The 19,593-nt window shown below is 35.7% G+C and overlaps 2 protein-coding genes across 3 annotated transcripts; one reads left to right on the top strand and one right to left on the bottom strand.

Moving 5' to 3' along the window:
• Window positions 1–350: 350 nt before the first annotated feature.
• PCID2 (PCI domain-containing protein 2) lies at window positions 351–10,394 on the bottom strand. The gene is made up of 9 exons (XM_071674033.1): window positions 9,978–10,394; window positions 9,178–9,219; window positions 8,172–8,293; window positions 7,555–7,701; window positions 6,803–6,922; window positions 6,137–6,354; window positions 4,872–4,972; window positions 2,845–3,044; window positions 351–646 (listed from the first exon to the last, which is right to left on the bottom strand). The coding sequence occupies exons 1-9, from the start codon at window positions 10,011–10,013 to the stop codon at window positions 436–438; spliced, it is 1,197 nt and encodes a 398-aa protein (XP_071530134.1). The 5' UTR covers window positions 10,014–10,394; the 3' UTR covers window positions 351–435.
• A 147-nt stretch (window positions 10,395–10,541) lies between these two features.
• On the top strand, window positions 10,542–19,428 carry mRpL30 (mitochondrial ribosomal protein L30). 2 transcript variants are annotated; one of them, XM_071674036.1, is made up of 5 exons: window positions 10,542–10,693; window positions 11,950–12,167; window positions 14,657–14,783; window positions 17,134–17,274; window positions 18,702–19,428. In XM_071674036.1, exons 2-5 carry the CDS (start codon window positions 11,950–11,952, stop codon window positions 18,855–18,857), a joined length of 642 nt encoding a protein of 213 aa, XP_071530137.1. In that variant the 5' UTR covers window positions 10,542–10,693; the 3' UTR covers window positions 18,858–19,428. The 2 variants fall into 2 exon arrangements, with proteins under 2 accessions (XP_071530137.1, XP_071530136.1); XM_071674035.1 differs by lacking the exon at window positions 10,542–10,693 and adding an exon at window positions 10,891–10,953.
• Window positions 19,429–19,593: the final 165 nt, after the last annotated feature.

A 19,593-nucleotide genomic window follows, 5' to 3' on the forward strand; every position in this document is an offset into this window, starting at 1 on the left:
TTTCATATTGCATCCCTATAAAGATGATGGCAAACAGGAAAATAAAATGTAAACAGCCTGTATGGTTACCCTTGAAAAGAGTAGGTAGAAAACTTAATCCTGGATATCATAACTGTGCCTCTATAGGTCCATTTCAAAATACTGATGCATTAGTTTAACATATTTGTTGATCTACATTCAGTAAATAATTTCCTGCATATGAAGCACAGTGATAAGAAACCAAGAAAAGTTTTTCTATACATATGTTCTTAACAAACATCTGCAGTTTTTTAGTAAGACTCATGTTTTTTCTTAAAATATACATATTCTGCTCTGTAAAATCACCCAAGGATGAACAGCAAAATAAAAACCATAGTATGTATCCTTTATATTACAAAGAATACATCATTAATCCTGTTAATAATTGAAAAGTAATTGAAAAAGGTAGCAATATCATTAGCAGGATGTTAGGGGTGGGAAAGCATCTTTTTTGCTGACAACCAGTTTACGGTGTGCATGGGAGATGTAACCCTTCATACGCCCATCGTTGATCATATTGGCTAGGATGCACTCTGTTTCATCCAGGTCAACATCCTCGACACACATCCACTTGAGAGATTGCAAGAAAAGGGCTATTTCAATCTGGTGTGTACCACTGATGAGGTAGCTGTTGATAAAAAGAAATTAAAAGTTTTATTTGCATTTCATATATTCAAGCTAATACATATAAACTAAAATAATAGGCTTACATTCCTGAGTTTGTGAAAAGTAATTTTCATTTTCATATAAGATCATTAATATAGAACTCTGAATCTCATATCGGCTATTTTTCATCTTAATAATCATGCTATTTATCTTTCTTCATCTTTTGATCCTTCTCCTGCTTTCAATTCTAGTGACTCACACAACCCCTCCAAAACATTGGCACAACTCACAATTATCTATCTTAATGCCCCCTCACAATACTGCATACCCATCCCTCACCTCAAAACCCACATACTTATCTCCCTCACTGTCCTGTCCATGCACTTCCACCTTCATTTAGAACCACTAACCCTCCTCCCTTGCTACCTGAGCAGCACTTATGCTTTATGCTATCAACAAAAACTCTAGTGTATTTGGCAAATTGCCTACCACACCATATATTCCTATTATCTTCCACAAGGCACACAGCTGTAAACCATATCATACACTTTCTCCAGTTACATAATACCTTACACAAATCCATCTCTTTCTCCAAGTATATCTTACAAAAGTTTTCAAACATACACCCCATCCACACAACCTGTACCACTCCTGAGGCCACACTGCTTTTCCCCAGTCTGATGCTCTGTGCATGCCATCACCCTCTTATACAGCACTCTTATTCACCTTTCCAGGTATACTAAATATACTTATACCACTGTAATTCAAACACTCAGTACTCAAGCACCTCACATCAGGCCATACATGTATGTATAAGAAGCAGTCAGAGGAAACAACAGAAAGATCTGTAGGGCCTGGTTGTGGATAAAGGGCTAGGTTTTGGTGCACTGCACATGACAACCAGAGAATGGATGTGAGCCAATGAAGCCTTTTCTTTATCTGTTTCGGTCACTACATCACTAACAAGGGAAATGCCAAACAAATATGAAAAAACATTATCAATAATGATAATACAGTTGGGTCATGATATAGGACAGTTTGACATAGTGATTTTGATTAAAAGCAGGCATCAACATCTCCCATTTTTCATTATAATACAAGCTGTTGCAGTATACCACAAGACCAGCCAGCAGTGCACCACAAGGTGCTGATGTTTACCACTCATACATTTCTACAAGTTTGCCCACTTGAACCACTCACCACGATGACTAAGCATTCAGTAAGTACTCCTACTACAAGTCAGCCTGTTCAAGATAATGAACTTGAAAGTGGGTCTTATGCTTGAGCAGTTGTTTGCCATTATGGCATTAATGACAGTAACACCTGCCCCATAAAGAAGAAAAGCAAATCCATCATGAAAGCCTTTCCTCAGTCATTTACTTTGAAGATGGCAATGCATCTTGGATGCTAACATATGCAAAGATGGAGAGGGCTCTTCTATTTAAGGCTTTGATATCCATTAAAAATTTTCTCCCTACCCTAAAAATTTGGGAATTTCAGGATTAATGGAAAGTGTTTTTCTTCTTCAAATATTGAAGACTGTATGATTAAAATGCAAAAGACAAATATGAGGGTAAGTTTGGCTCATGCCCGAATGCATACTTACAAGAATAAGTATTACATGATTGTCCAGCACATTCTCCTACACAGCTATGCTCAACATCACCAGATATATGCTTGCTACAAAGTAAACTTTACTTTTTACTATTTTGTTTGACTTTACATGAATTTGCTGCTTTTTCCTTACATATTACACACTGAGTTTTTTGTCTTACAATTCCCACAAAACCACATTGTTCATTGGTTCACAGATTTGAAGGTTATCCTTCTGAGAAAAAGCATGTGTGGACAATATCATCTGAGAAGGGTCACAAGGGTGCATTGATCTAACTTATTGTGCTTCCCATTTTTACCAAAATATTTCATTCTGACATAAGAGAGAAGAAAAATAATATGTTTTTTATTATCACAGCAATAACTTATTGCAAATAATGAATAAAATTCAATCATTTTTTCATAGATTCTTAAGTCTTAGTAAAACAAAGGATTTTTGGTTTATTCATGTGTTACCTAAATCAAATCAGAAAATTCTGTAGGGTCTTTAGTGCAGCTATGTACAGTATATCATTAATTACCAAAATATTTGGAGAAACCTGTATAAATCATCCTACAGAGAATGTGACAAAAGATAAACAAGATGAAAATTCATATGCAACTAACACTCTTTTGAAGAGATTTCTGAAGGCCAAAGTTTTCAGCTTCTCAAGAATAAGGTATATTCCTGCTCCTATGAAAAAGCTCTCATGCTTTGCTAACGTCTCAGAAAGAAGCCGCACATTCCCTTGGCGAACCGATGTTACTACATTACGAAATTCAGGTAAGTTGAACCTTTCTAACACAGACTGCTTTGGTAAGTAACCCTGAAAATGAGAAACAAAGTAAGTACTTTCAAATTAACAAATTCATTCTATATGCTATAACAGAAATTGGGAGAAAAACTAGGTACTATGAACAACGCATAAACACTATTACTAAATATTCTCAGACTATTGTGTGGTAGACCCTATACCTAAAAATGTTAAAGAAATTCTGTTCTACTGTGATTTGGTTCAAAAGCATTAGAAGTATCCACTAATTTATCACTAGGCATAATCTAGAGAAAAGTCTGATTCTTCTATGGTCAGTTTTTAGAAACTACTTTGTTTTTAATGTGAAAACTATTGCATGGAATGATTTAACAGACATCATGACTTGTAATACACGTAGATTTCTGCTTTAATTTCCTTTATCTATTTATAGATGACATGAAGTTCATCTGTCTATGAGTACTTCACTTCCTCTAGCTTCAAAATAAGTTCACAGAAAGGTGGATCTATTCCAAAAGATTTTGTAAATCATATTAACATCTTTCAAAGATAAAACTGAACCTTTGATTAAAAACACAACAAATACGTTTCACTATCCCACATATGCATCAGCTGCAGTGCTCATGGTAAAGTAAATCATCCAGGTTACCTAAGCAAGCAATTGTGTCAGCATCAATACCACATACAAATCCTTGTTTCTCTAAATACTTCTCTTACACATTTTTCAAAGCAAACACCTAATCTACACATCCTTTACAACTCCAGAAACCACCTTGTTCCTATCTAGTCTGATGAAATATATGAAATGCAAATGGACAAAGTGCAGCTTAACTAATGAGTGGCATATAAGGATAAAAACAGTAAAGATTCAGTCTCTGACAAATTCTCTTGAATTTGAGTACTGATAGCATTACTACTAAATGTTTTTGCATTTTCGATGAAAACCTGAAATAAAAAATTAAACAGACTTACTTATCTAGATTCATTAGTCATGTTTTAAAACTGATAAGAGTTGACATATATCTGCATCTTCTGGAAAGAGCAAACAAGATAAAATATTACTCCATGGGGTATAACTAAAGTTGTTCACTACATTATGGCCATGGACAAGTTAACAACTTCATATCTATAACATTGCAATTCCAATTAGGTTGGAACAGCATAACAGGTGCAAGTTTTCAGATCAATCACAGAGGGCTAAATTATCTATCATAATCAGCTCTATTTCCACCTACTGTAAATGAAGACACACGTGCAAGAAGGCATGCATTTATCGTGAGAATAAATTTTCCAAAATGGGGCTTCAAAACCGTCTTGTAAGGACAACAGCACCCATTTACCATGGGAAAATGGTATTCTTCTGATGAAAAAGGATAGTATGCCCAAGGCCATAAGGTGATTGAATGGCTTGATTTGTGTGCTCCAAATAAAGTAACAAAAACAGGACTATCAAGCACTTGCTGTCAAGCTTGGGTATGAAAATCATGAACTAAAAAATTATGATAAAGTACACATGGTAAAGAAAAGTATCTTACCCATTTTGTGCAAAACAATATAACACCAAGGACAAAGGATTTTGAGAAATGCCCATTGGTCTGGCCACACACTGGTAGCCCTGCTTTCATGATATTGTAATATATCAACTGCTTGCAACATTTCCTGTAATTTGCCATAATTACTGTTATTTTGATTTCATACTTCAGTGGAAATAACTATAAAGTGTGGCTACCACAGTTATTAAGATATCTGTCTCATTCTTGCTTACCAACCCAAACAAGATGAGTTGTATTGATCACTTTCAAATTCATCAGACCCATCCGGGAAGATAATTTCTTTTTACTGTGTGTACATGTGCAATCTTCAGAAGTCTTCAAGACTTACCCGCAACATTTTTACAGGAATCAGATAGATCAGAATGCGTCTCTTGTTTTTCCGACTGCCAATGTGGCATCTTTGGAAAGCAAACGACAGTGTTGCATCAGCTGAAAAAAATGAAGGATAAATTTCAACAATACCACAGGCACCAACCTCACCAGCAAAACCAAAATATGAATGACAAACTGCTGGGTAGCTGGTACACTATGAAGAAATAAAAGAAAAATTCATAAATATAGCAAAAGGAAGGAAGGGGGAGTTGACTGACAGATATAGCCTGTTGTGAAGCATAAGATACTTCACGCTTTATTACAAAAAAAATAAAATTGAAGATCAAAAGCCTATTCATGTCAAACGATATTGTACATAATTCCCATAACAAAAGGTCAAACTGCCAGGCATTAATCATCTACTCATCAACTGATTACAACTCACCACTAAGCTATCAAATTAGAATACTCAAAGGAGACAGCTAAAAAGAGAGCAACCAACACTGAACTGAAACAAATTATGGTGGGCTCTATCCATCTGGACTAGAGGATGCAAACAAAGATGGCAAGATATATTTGTTGGTTCTTCTTTTATGTCTGAGGAATTATTCAAAGTTATTGTTTTTAATTCTATCTATATTTCTGATGCCTAATCCCTCCAAGAACTCCCTCAGTGGGGTGGCCATGGCAAAAGTCTCCATTACTGGTGCATCCAATGCAACTTCTTTGCCTCACGTGCCTCACTCTTAAAAGGCTACTGGCAAAGAGTAACTCTAGTGTGGTGTCTCTAATTATTTTCAAATTACAATTATATATGCTCTATTTATCAAATTAATATATTTTCATCTCCATTAAATGAAAATCCATTATATGAGACTTAGTTACAAAAGGTCTCTCTGTATTATGAATCATTAAACAGTTATTCTTACTACCACCACTGGTGCATGCATCTTCTGGAATCACTTATGTCTAGTTAGGCAAAGAGAAGAAAAATTCTTGAAAAAAAGAGAAAAATGCAATTCAAATGACACTAAAGCAATAAAAACAATAGGTAAAGCAATTTAAATAAAAAAGAGCAACGTAAATAACACTAAATATTAAATTTAGTGAAAAATTATATGAAATAGTCAAGTGGATATGATTCTCCTCTGGTAAAATTACAAACTTCTATACACTGTAACATTCTGAGTTTTAATTCCAAATGAGGCATACATAATAAACAGTCTAACATCAGCAGTTATGAAACATTTCACAAAAAAAACTGAAACTACAGTAAAGTACCTGATTTGAAATCTGAATCAAACATGTCCTTCCTGCCTGTGTAGTATTTGTATGTGATGAGCTGAGACAGGGAGAAATGATCTTTAAAAGAAAGAGCCTCGATAGCACGAATCATTGGTTTACAAAGGTTAAGTTTGTTGATTTTAAAGTATATTTTGAAAAACTGATTTACTAGGTACAGCAGGCCCCATCGTTTGGTGCATTCCTCACCAGTGCGTCTGTAAGTAAATAAGTTCATCTAAACAACAATCTTTACAAAAGACTCAATTAGTTCATCTAGAATATAGTATCACCCTAATCAACAGAAGTGAAGAGAATTATTCACTGATACCTCATAATTACAGTGATTAAGACATTATAGCTATCCTAAGGGGCAAAGGCACTAAGAATATAAAAAATCTACCCTCAGAGAGGAGTTACCTGATTCAAAATCAATAATATAATGTTTCATATCCCAAGCCTACCTATATTCTTCAGTCAGTGCCAGCAACTGTGCCTTGATTACTATGAAATGCTGAAGCAGAGTATAATCATTTGAAAATCACACAACCACTGGTAGCTCCTACTGAACTCCAACCTAACGGAATATCAAATTCTGGACTGTTGAGTATGATTCACAAACATGAATGAATATTAAAGCATGATATAATCCAATAACAAACTTACGTATCTGCAGCACACACACGGAAGCAACTCATAAGGGCTTCAGCTGCCTTTTCCAAAGTCTCCCCAGCTTTACTTGTTCCTGAGCGAGTAAGTTCATCATCTGCTCCTAAAGCAAATAACCTGTTGTTGAAACTGGTGGTTAGTTAAGATGTGTGAGTAAATCACTATCAAGGTATTACAACTATATACCTATTCATATCAAATACGTTACCTCTATATTTAGAAAACAATAGTCCATGCCACAACTTTTTAAACTTAGGCTGCAAAAACAGAAAATCCTAGCCAGAGAAGGCAAAAAACTATCAAGTATTCTAATTTTGTAGAGAATGAAACACTAATAATCTAAGCAAAGACATTCTAACTGGCATAGGTTGTATTCCCACACAAACTGTCCAAGCAGCTGGATATTTTAATGTTTTTTCTTTACAAATACAGGTGACACTCTGAGGAGAAGTTATGGATTCCCAGGTATATGAAACTAGTCACAAGCAACACTGTGATGAGGCTAGCTGGCCATGGAACTGCCCATAACAATAAATAACCAGTACCACTGCTTTTCACCAAATATCCCCAGTGCACAAGAGTATCATACAATGTTATTTAACATTACCTAAGTAGAAAACTTGCAATATTCTTTGCAAACTATCTTTAGGCCATTTAAAAATTATCATAGCTTAGAAAAATATATAAGATCTGCTACAACAAAACTTATATTCCAAAGACAAAATGAAATACACTTCAAATTTCTGTACCTTAAGTCAAGACAAGCTGTGTACATGACAGGCAACATCCAATTCTCTTCTTTGTACTCCTGCATGAAACGAGAAACTGCTTGTACCACAACCATCTGGGTCCTCCAGGCTTCCACAGAGTCCCCAGATCCTGCAGCCCAGACAGTCCTATGAAACAATAATATGCTCATAAATTCCTCACTTTGTTTCCTCACTTCTAAGTCTGTATCAAATTGAAATCATGCAAAGATAATAATGACATTAATCTCCTTTCATCCTTGAAGTATCTCTACTTTTATCCTACACTAATGCTTTGTGCTTACCCTCTCAGTGACTCCCAAGAGATAAACAAATCATAGAGATGACAATCCTGAACAACAGATGTAAACAGATGTCACAAAGAATTTATGAAAGCTAAAAAGGCAAATACTGTGTCTAGAAAAAAAGATTTACAATTAGTTTTGAAAAATCACAATCAAGCATTTAAAAGGGAAACTGATGAATTAATTACTATACATTTACTGATCTCAATTTGTTAAACACTGAATATTCAAGCATAACATTAAAATATCACATGCATACAGGCAATATCTTACAACGTTGTGTACAATAACCATAAAAAAAGAAATATTCTGAACCTTAAATGTCCTGCAATGACCTCTGACACTGATGGATCAACACACCGCTCAACATCTCGCTCTGGCTTCTCTAGCATCAAGCGTGAGCTCATAACATGTGGGTCCCGGAAAGATATGAGATCCTGGAAGGAGCAAATCATAGATCACTTATAATCTTCCATTTGGGATCTGATTAGTTAGATGTCACTGATAAAGTGCTGTGGCTTGTAGACTGGACCACAAGGGGACAATGAGAAGTAAAAGCAATGCTCAGTTATGAATATATTTTAATAATCTAAGTACTTACACAATAAAGAGGTAGATTTATCTATTTATATATACATATATATGGGTGAAATGAGTTTCACCATACACTTATCTTACCATACTCTAGAAAGAACTGGCTCTTGACCTGACCCATCATGATACCACTGGCGTATGACCTGACCCTTGTGGGTCAGATCAAAGGCTATATTCACTATACTCTCATCTTCATCATACCCTCATTGTAACCTTCTTACCTTACTTTAACTTGCATTAGCCTTCAATTGCCTACACTCACACAAACCATAAAACACAATTACAACCTTATGCAACTCTTCCTCATTCTCAGTAAACATCACAGTATCATCTGCAAAAAAAGCTTATCACTAGCCAGCATACTTTTATCCATCTCTACATCTCCTTTCCCAAGTTTTGCTTTGATCTCTGTTTTCACTCCATCCATATATATGTTAAAATGCTACATTGACATCATACAACCCTGCCACACACTAACATGTATACCAAAACTTTTGCTTTAACTCCCTTTCCACTCTTACACTTGCATCTGATATTCTATAGAAGGCTTTTGCACCATCTAACACATCCCATAAAGCATTCCTCTTGACTCTGCCATAGCTTTTCTCTTACTCTTCTAAATAACTAATGGGACTATCAAAAAGCAAAGATTTTGATGCAGGCAACATATACTATAGTTACAAAATCTAAAAAAGAAACTAAAACAAAAGATTTGAGCAATACATACTGCAAGGGCATCACCATTTTGATGATAAAGAGCTCCCTGGACCTGTAAATACAAAAAATTACAGCTATCAAATGTAACTGGGGTAAAGGAGAAAGAATTCTACCTCCATATTCCCTGCATGTCATAGAAGGCGACTAAAGGGAGTGGGGGTGGGGGATGGAAAGCCACCCCTCTTGTATTTCAATTTCTATAAGATAGAACAGAAGAAGGAGCCAAGCAGGGACTATTCATCCTCATCGAAGATTTAGACTGGGGTGTCTGATGTGTCTGGATGTAACCAATATGAGAAAACAAGAGAGACACGTAGTATATATGTAAGTAGTTTAAAGGCACCACAAATTCAAATTTGGAATGCGGTATCACTGACTATGTTTAGTAAAGGCAGAATAATTATTAATGATGAACATGGTATGTCCACGTGACCTGTGGGTAAAATGTTGGATTTAAGCAGTCAAACCAATCAACCTTAACTAACCTCAAAACTAGGGATTCTGCCTCCATCCTAACTATGAGGTATACGAGTTTGACTAAATTAGAATCAAGAATAAAATGGCATGAGGAAAAAAAAATGTCAGTACAATAATATCTGATCTGTTAGTGTGAATGTCACATTTATTGGAAATATAAACAGTATCATACCTAAAGAATGTTCCAGTTCATGCTCTGACACTTATCGTTGCTCCATACAATAACTACTTTATCAGTGAATTACAAAACGTATTCATTACATGAATATCTAAAGTTTACGAAATTAGCTTTACAGAATTCTGTGGAGTAACAGGAATTAATTGATACTTTACCCTCTGTAGGTAATCGTTCAACGACATTCCTGCCATGATTAGAGGGTGTAAGCTGATGTAGACGGTATTTAACAGAATTAAACGAACCCCAGCTTCCAGACACTGCACACCATTAGAAGCTGTATGTTCTTATTCCTCTGTGGTTTACACGAATAATCTTTGCATCCGTGTAAGGCACAAAGCTTATATTTATCCCCACAGGTCTTGTTTCGTCCTATCCTGTACTTAGATCTATTTAGTGTATCTTCAACATGTTCTTAGCGTCTTCCTGTGTTTGTTTATGTTTACCACTACATTCAAGACTGTAACATTTTATGTAGATATAAAACACGAATTAAGACGAAACAAGATAGGTATAATTTTTGTTCAATGATATCATTAGTATTTTAAACGTCTTTATTCATGTGAATGTTTTACTTCACTTGACTACTGCTCACTAAACACTTAATATCTTAACTACAAACGTGTGTTTATCATCTTAATAGCGAGCCTAAATTATTTTTCATTATATAATCGGCAGTCTGAACAAGGTACAAAACTCTAAGAATGAGTGGTAAAATAAGGCCATCAATAGCATAAAGCAATGATCTTAATCAATTAGATCCTTCTATGGAGAGGTGGTCATCTCCCTGAACTGCCGCTCGTATCTCCTCAGGCTCTGGCCCCGAAGGATCTCCTGTTGTGTGTTAACTATATCATTACTTTAGTAATAAAAGGTAAAAAGAAAATGAAAGACAAAGCCGGATACAGTGCGATTGTCTGAAGAACAGTCCAAGTGTTGCTTTCCATGCTCTTGAGCTGTACTGAGGGAACCACAGTGCATATTGTGACCAATCTAAAGCTGGACCAGTCATACATTACCATGTAAACAAAAAGTTTACTATGGCCCCATTAAGAGCATTAGCTTTGAAACAACGTCAACCGTACAATGTGTTATAGTCCACAGTTTCTATTTTCATTTATCAATAGAATCAGAGTGAGTGAAGAAAACACATTTCTCATTTGGAAGTTTTTACTGAGAGTTCGTTTGTATCATACAGAAGCTCACAGAGCCAATCATTTGAAGTATTGAAAAGTAACACTTCAAAGCTCATGGAAATCATGATACAAAGCTTATTTTCTGTACCTGATACAAAGAAGGCCGGGGAAGAATAACTGCAGCTGAAATTATATATGCAAGTCAGTTCAGAATCGAATATGAACCTTATCATTTGCTTGTTTTCGTATCTAAAAAGTTTTCGAACCATATTTAGAATGTACTTTAAAATTCAGTTGTCACAATATGCACAGTGTTGACTCTATAACATCTCTATATAGTTACTGACTGCATGCCCATGCGCTAGACCCTTGAAACTGTGTCTTACAAAGAAAATGCAAGATTAACCCACTCATGTAGCCAGGCTTCAGGAAGGTGGAAGCAAAGCAGTTATAGAGACAAACTACTGAATTAAGATGTATGCTCAAATAGTTGACAGTCTTAGAACTATTCAGATATAGTCTTGAATCTCCGGTACAGTATTAATGTGGTTTATTTCAAAAATGTTTTTAGATTGCAATTAGGTTTAGAAATATATTTTTTCTAGATAGCCTTGCTAAGGTTAGGAAAGATATCATAGGGAGCTGGTTAATCTGTTTCCGTAGTATCTCATTCCAGCTTTCTAAAATTTCTTTTTCTTTATTACATTCTTTTTATCATGATCTTAATTAATTTATTTGGAATGGTGCAGGTCTTCACATTTTATGCAACACATACATACTTCTAAGAGCCAGTTATATTACAGTTACACATGGGGTGTCCTGTGCCAGTAATGTCATACCTGACAATGGGCTATCGTTTATAACGGACCATGACAAGCCATGCCTTGGCAAATCTTTACCAACAAGCACACTTACTTGATCAAATTGTGCATAAGTGGTCTCTTCAGAAGCTAGTTATAAGAGTGTATGTGTTAGTGAAATGTTTTCTCTACAGATGTTATGTCATTCAGTACGACGGGTGGTTTGGGCACCCATAACATTGGGGGTGCGTTCAAAGTCATCAAAGGTGCCAGAAATGCAGTCGGTTTCATGGTCAACTGGAGAAGTAACACACCCAGCTCCAATGGATTGTCCCATTGGGAATAAAGGAGAATATCCGCAAAAGCTTCCAGATGGTGGCGTGCAGTATTTTGGATTTCAGTACTATCCAAGGTATAAGCCTGAATTTTTCTTTTCACATTCATAATAGTTTCTTAAATGAATTATTGTAATATATATGCCATCTGAGAGAAACTTTTCTTTTACCGTAGAGAGATATTAGAAAATTACCTGGTCCTTTATCTACTCAGGTTTTCCTTTATGATATTAAGCCATGCATTTTGCCTTTCATGATTCCCCTAATAATTGATTACTTTGTGTGGCAGAAGAGGACCTGTAGCATGATAATCTTTCTAAGCTTAGAAATTAACTGTTTATGTGCCGGAATTGGTTTTTATATGTTTTGATTTGAACACGATTTTTTTCCCTTAGCATTTCACTGTTTATTAACTTTAAAACAGCAGCTAACATCAGCTGATGTTTTATAAGAAATGAAAACCAAAATTGACTGGCATTCTGACTTTTCCTGCCTCTTTATAAATTTTCGGCTGTTGTACGATTTGATCTCTTGTTCATGAATGTCATTAGCAACAGCTGAAAAATATCACACCACAGTAACCCATTGATTATTAAAGTGAGTGTAATTGTGTCATCTTGGCAGAAAGGCATATTTATACACCTACTATCCCAGCAAACTTCTAATAGAAAAACAGTATTTCTTATGGACACCACCCATCTCTCTTGGGGAACCTCACTTATTTTTTATATCTTTAAATTTTAGTTTGTGAATTAGGAAACAGTTTGCTGAAGATGATTGTATAGAAAAAATACAGTTTACCACATTATTTACTGAGAGTAGGATGAACAACCCATACTTGCTGACATTGTATTGCTCATTAGCTGTTTCATCGCTACTGCTCTTTTTTATGAATGTCTAAATTTTTAGTTACTCAATGTAACAACGTACTGAAGAAAACTGGATAAAACGTGAAAAGAAAAATAATTATGGATCTGGAGAAGGCATATGGTAAAATAGATAGAGATGCCTTGTGGGAGGTCTTAAGAGTATATGGTGTGGGAGGTAAGTTACTCGAAGCAGTAAAAAGCTTTTACCAAGGATGTAAGGCTTGTGTATGAGTAGGACGAGAGGAGAGTGATTGGTTTTCAGGGAATGTCGGTCTGTGCAGGGGTGTGTGATGTCCCCATGTTTGTTTGATTTATTTATGGATGGAGTAGTTAGGGAGGTAAATGCAAGAGTTTTGGAGAGAGGGGCGAGTATGCAGTCTGTTGAATGAGAGGGCTTAGGAAGTGAGTCTGTTGTTGTTCGCCAATGATACAGCTCTGGTGGCTGATTCAAGTGAGAAACTGCAGAAGTTTGTGACTGAGTTTGGAAAAGTGTGTGAAAGGATAGAGTTTAGAGTAAATGTGAATAAAGCAAAGTTATTAGGTTCAGTAGGGGTGAGGGACAGGTTAATTGGGATGTAAGTTTGAATGGAGGAAAATTGGAGGAGGTGAAGTGTTTTAGACATCTGGGAGTGGACTTAGCAGCGAATAGAACCATGGAAGTGGAAGTGAGTCACAGGGTGGGGGAGGGGGCAAAGGTTCTGGGAGTGATAAAGAATGTGTGGAAGGAGAGAAAATTACCTCGAAGAGCAAAAATGGGTATGTTTGAAGGAATAGTAGTTCCAACAATGTTATATGGTTGTGAGGCATGGGCTATAGATAGGGTTGTACAGAGAACGGTGGATGTGTTGGAAATGAAATGTTTGAGGACATTGTGGTGTGAGGTGGTTTGATCAAGTAAGTAATGAAAGGATAAGAGAGATGTGTGGAAATAAAAAGAGTGCAGTTGAAAGAGCAGGAGAGGGTGTTTTGAAATGGTTTGGTCATATGAAGAGCATGAGTGAGGAAAGATTAACAAAGAGGATATATGTGTCAGAATTAGAGGGAACAAGAGGCAGGAGACCAAATTGGAGGTGGAAGGATGGAGTTAAAAAGATTTTGAGCAATTGGGGCCTGAACATACAGGAGGGTGAGAGGCGTACAAGAAATAGAGTGAATTGGAACAATTTGGTATACCGGGGTCGACGTGCTGTCAATGGACTGAACCAGGGCACGTGAAGCATGTGGGGTAAACCATGGAATGGTCTGTAGGGCCTGGATGTGGATAGGGAGCTTTGGTTTCGGTGCATTACACCTGACAGCTAGAGACTGAGTGTGAACGAATGTGGCCTTTATGTGTCTTTTCCTGGCGCTACTCATATATATTGCAGCACTGACTGTCAATTTTACATCTTAGATGCTGCCTTACAGTGGCAGTGTGACCGATTGCTTCCAAATGAGTTTTGCATTTCTGTGATCAGGAGTGAGTACTGAATTGTGTTTGCTGCCACTGCAAACATAAGATATTTTTTTCATGTTTTGAACCATATTGGGGAAAGAGGACTTTGTGCCAGCATTCACATGGAAGGAGTTAAAGCCAGTAAACTATTTTAGTCATATATGGTATCAGTTATTCTTTTTATTTTTGTTAATTGCAATGTTTATATGAGAGGGCTATAAAAACAGTGCATGCCAGTAATCATTGTCATATATTTTCTTAGGTTTCCAGATGAAGTAGATCCTCCCTATGATCCAGCACCCCTTCACCTAGTTACTAGAGTAAGGTGTCTCAAGAAAAAGCCATGGTGGGACAAAGAAATTATGAAAAAACTTGGACTTGATGGGAAGGTAAGTATTCAGTGGGTTTCACTGTTTGTTTAACTCATTCATATGCATTGTTTAGCTACTATTCTTTATATTGTTATCTTGCCTCGGTTGAAATTGCTGGGGAGAATATGGTTTGCAACAGCCTTTGCAGTTTTTTACATTTATTGCAGCATAATGGCATTCATGGAGCATTGTCATAAATTCAACCAAACTTGTATGATTTGAAGTAATTCATGTTGGTGTTATATAGTTCTCTCAAAAGAATAGCATCACATGGGAGATAACAGCTGTGAAAAACTGAATGCCTTTTGACCAAATAAGATTAATTCGATGGAAGCAGTTCTTTAAAGAGCTTACAGCATGAAACGATGAGAGTGGGGGAATAAGATAATGCATTGGGATGGGTGAAGAAGGGTAAATATTTCATTACAGAAAATATTATCTAAGAATAAGATAGAAATAACTGTAGGCTGGTTAGAAATGGGAAAAGCCCATGGAGTGGAGTGGAAAATGACATAATTTGGTTGTTTATGGAAAAGAGGGAGGGTGTGAAATGATAGAAAGGAGCATTGAACAAAGGAAAATGTGGTAAGGATGAGTGGTAAATAGAAAGGAGCATTGAGCAAAGGAAAATGTGGTTAGGATGAGTGGAAAAACTACATTGTAAAAAAAATCAATTGACTGGCCATACCAGGTAAGGAATATGCATTATTATTGAAAACGGGATTTTAGGAAGGGTAGAGGATGTGCAGATCACACTGTCTGTGAAGAGGGTAGCAAAGAAGGCATATAGTATATAAATTTGCATGTAACATCTATGGCCCTAGAAAAGGTATATGATAGAGTAGATGGGAATGTATTGTGGGTGATACTGAAAAATCAGTGGGTTAGGAGGTAAGTTCCTGGATGTGCCAATGTATTGTGGGTGATACTGAAAAATCAGTGGGTTAGGAGTAATTTCCTGGATGTGCCAAAGTCATTCTCCAGAACTATTAAAGCATGTTTTAAAGTGGGTGATAGGTATAACAACGGTGATAGTTATGTAATGTTTACTTAGCTCTTCAGTATGTGTATAGATGAGGCTGTGAGAAATATAAAAGAAGACTAAGAGAGGGAGCAGACCCTAAGTTGGAGTGGTCATTTGTAACCAACTTAGTTGCTGATGCTTCAGTGATGCTCTTGAAGAATGCAAAAAATTATGGGAAATAGCAAACGGGTTTTACACACAAAAGAATGAAGCTAAAGGTAAATACTGGTAAGATTAAAGTAATGTTTTTTGAAAGGAATGAGAGCGAAGTAGACTTTGCAGTGCCATTCATAAATCAAGAACATTCATGAGCTAAAGTGCAAGTGTAAGATAGGTCGTGCATTGTTGGAAGAGATTAAAGAATTCAGGTATTTCATTTGTATTTCTGTTAATATGGCATGGTGGAAGAAGTAGAGAGCTTTTAAGGGGAGGATGGTAAATGGATCCTTGGGAAGAATTATGAAAGGAAAGAAATGCAACTGGGAATGAAAAAAAAAGGACAGAGAGCTTAATTCTGTCATCATTAAACAGGCAGATAATTTTAGACTTTAGGATGTTTGAGCTGTTTGATTATTGCTTGCAGTTTTAGCAGATGGGACGGCGTTAGTAGTGAAGTGAATGGGAGATATAGGATGTTAGAGACGAACAGAAATAGGGCTTAGAAAAATATGTTTAGAGAAATAGAGAAAGGAAGACAATTAGCATTCTGGGAGGGAAAGTGAAGGAATATACTTAGGAGAGAGCCCAGGAAGGTATTAGGGGGATGGGCCATGCTAAAGAGTAATATTTATATAAGGAATTAGTTTAGATTAGATACGGTGGGTTGGTGTAGGGGGTTTATTGTTGCTAATGCATCACAAATCATTTTATGGATATCTTGGTAAAAGTGAATTAACTGAAAAGCCATATATTTTAAGATTAATAAGAATTGGGCATACATTCTTTTTTCCAGCCTGTGGGGTTATGACCTTCATTCTGCAAAGTTGATTACCATGAAAAGTGAATCTTTGTATGTGCTGGGTCCTTTGTATTTAAAATGGAAGTGAGCGAATCAAAGTTGACCAAATAACTGTGCGTTAGATCTGTATCAGGAAACAGCAAAAGATTTTATAAGTTGTGCAGTTCCCTTACTAAATCTTTTGATTAATTTATTTATTAATTACTCCGTTTAAGGACCTAATGTTGATGTCAGAAGTATTAGCCGTGATGGCAGACCAAATAAATCATGTGTATGTTTTATTTTTAGGAAATTATCTGAAAAGGAATGATGTATTAATTGTAAAAGTTAATTTGTTGGCTCTAAATGTATTTCGTGCAACATGTATCCTACTTTCATTTTATCAGAGAAGCGATGTTGCAATTGTAAAAAATAATCCGGAAAACAATGCAATGCTGTGGAGAGTGAAGTATCTAGTGAAGATCACACCTTTGAGAATACCTGCAGACCTTCCTGATGATGCAGATCCTCGTTGTTGCTTTTTGAAGGTAAGATTCATGTATCGTCCCCATTGTTTTGGTGTTGGAGTAGCTGTTTTGAATTTTTTACATATATTTTGATCAACTTCAGATATCTAAGGTATCTTGTCAGGTTCTCATCATCCATCATAGCATGTACAAGGTAATACACCTACAGTAATGTATAGTAGAATGTCTTGTTCTTCATCAAATGGCCAAATTTTTGGTATACTTTAGAGTTTTCCCTTTAACTTATACTATCCAACAATATTTTGGTTGTAAAGATTTATTAAATATTAGCAGTGTTCTACTTTTTGGATAAGTTGTTATCCAAATCATATAGTTTGATTTAAGACTATCTTTTGGCTTGATCTCGTGTTCCTCCATTCACCCTGGCATGCAAATGTGTATCGTCTCATTATGATTAAGGTAAATCATAGGCAGCTAGATGTGATTATAGCCATATTTCCTTATTTGCTTATAATTTATGAAATTGTGTGTACATATACTGTATTTTGATTCAAAAGCTTACATGTAGTTGGTACAGTGATATTAGGAAAATCTTCAGAATAGTGAGAATCCAGCACCAAAGAAATTAGGTGTATGTAAGAAAACTTGGAATGAATGCAAATTGAAAGCACAGTGGCTGGTTACTTACAGTCTAGTGAGTTAAAACATGAAATTATGGATGGCCAAGAGATTAAGGGAGAAAAAGAATGGGTGGTAATATATGTAGGGAAATGACAGAGTGGAAATTAAAGAGTGGGAAGTTTTCTGAAAGATGTTTTTTATATTTTTATTAATAACCCCAGGACTCCTTGTATAGGACTCCTGTGGCTTTAAGTTATGATTTTGTATTTGGGAAATGATGGACACCTTTGGAGTAAGATTTACTTTTCATTCAGTGAGGATGATACAATCATGTCAAAGGTGACTTTTCACTTTTAAGTGTAACCACATGCATGTGGAGTCAGGTAAAAGTAGATTAAGTTGTGAAAAATAAAAGCATGAGGTATTAGGTGTTTTGAAGTCTACTGGAAGCAGTGCAGCTCACATACTATGTATACATACGCATGAAAGGAAGAAGTATTGGTATGTAGCAATTATTCAATAAATCAAAAGATCAGTTATGGAACTAATATAGATCTTTGGAGAGGACAGATGTCAAAATAATGACAACAAATGAGTGAGTTAAGCAGGAATATTTACCATTAGAGCAAAGATCAAAAGTATATTGGATGGATCATATCTGATACAGTTGAAAGGAAAATGCTGAAATGTGCAAACGCTGTTTTGAGTGAGTTACTGGATGCATCACTCTGCAATATTATGAGAGAAGGTTTGCTGACAGAAACTTTGGCTGTTTTCAAAATATTCTGATTCCTTTTGAAAAAGAATTGCCCATTTCCCTTTAGAGTTATTTTCATTGTAATTGTAAAATCCATTTTGTTTTTTAGGAGACAGGAGAATTCATATACTCTCCTAGAGTTAAAGTGGAGGATAGTGCTCTTGAAGAGGACCCAAAAATTAGCAAGACCAAGTGGACTAACTTGTTTATTGATAAGCACACCCGGAAGAACTGGGATTATCCATGGCAGTTGAAATTGTGTTAATTTTCTCAGAAAGAAAATCATTATGGTGTTGATAGTTTTGTAAATCTCAAAGTGGGAAAACCTCAGTCACATAATTTTTATTCTTATTTCATCAGTAGTGGAATATGGAATTATGTTTTTCCTTTCATAAGATGGAGGTACAACCCTCAGTAACTTGAAAATTTTTAATCTAAGTGGCAAGTTTTGCTTGTAAAGTTATATAATCTGATCCTGTGTTTAGTAGACATAGCTGAGACAACTCTGTGTGATTGAGTAAATAAATTTGAATATTACTTTATTAGTTTTTATAGGCCAGTAAAACAGCAGAGGTTTATTTTATTTATTTACATTACTTCAGGTTTTCACCAGTGTCATATATCAATATACTATACATTCTGATCCCTTAGAGTTAACTCGAAGTATTGCTGAAACATAGGTATTAAACCTTCACAGAAGGATGATATACCTAAGGTAATATAAACCAATGATGTGGAGTTGTTCACAGGAATGTGAAAATATATCATTTCAAAACCCACAGCTGGAAAATTTGCCTTGTATTCCTACTTTAGTGGATTGTAAAATCATGATCCAGTATGCGTGTTATGTCTTATCCTACCTCATAATACCTATAAAATTCATGTCATGCTTAAGTACACCAGGTAAACATAGGTACACAGTCTCCAAAGGAGACTGGATTAGACTCAATGTAGCAGAGGGTATGTTTATTACCATGCAACTGGTTTCTTTTTTCTCTCTA

The sequence above is a fragment of the Panulirus ornatus genome, chromosome 19 (genome assembly GCF_036320965.1).
Source record: "Panulirus ornatus isolate Po-2019 chromosome 19, ASM3632096v1, whole genome shotgun sequence".
Lineage (NCBI taxonomy): Eukaryota > Metazoa > Arthropoda > Malacostraca > Decapoda > Palinuridae > Panulirus > Panulirus ornatus.

What these genes read in the sequence shown, in the direction of transcription:
- mRpL30 (XM_071674035.1), top strand. Translation starts at nt 10,906, where the DNA reads ATGTGTTATAGTCCACAGTTTCTATTTTCATTTATCAATAGAATCAGA. An exon ending in GGATTTCAGTACTATCCAAG is followed by an intron (nt 12,168 to 14,656) that starts GTATAAGCCTGA and finishes ATATTTTCTTAG; the next exon opens with GTTTCCAGATGAAGTAGATC. An exon ending in AACTTGGACTTGATGGGAAG is followed by an intron (nt 14,784 to 17,133) that starts GTAAGTATTCAG and finishes TCATTTTATCAG; the next exon opens with AGAAGCGATGTTGCAATTGT.
- PCID2 (XM_071674033.1), bottom strand. Translation starts at nt 10,013, where the DNA reads ATGGCAGGAATGTCGTTGAACGATTACCTACAGAGG. An exon ending in AAAATGGTGATGCCCTTGCA is followed by an intron (nt 8,294 to 9,177) that starts GTATGTATTGCT and finishes TGCTCCTTCCAG; the next exon opens with GATCTCATATCTTTCCGGGA. An exon ending in GTCATTGCAGGACATTTAAG is followed by an intron (nt 7,702 to 8,171) that starts GTTCAGAATATT and finishes ATTGTTTCATAG; the next exon opens with GACTGTCTGGGCTGCAGGAT.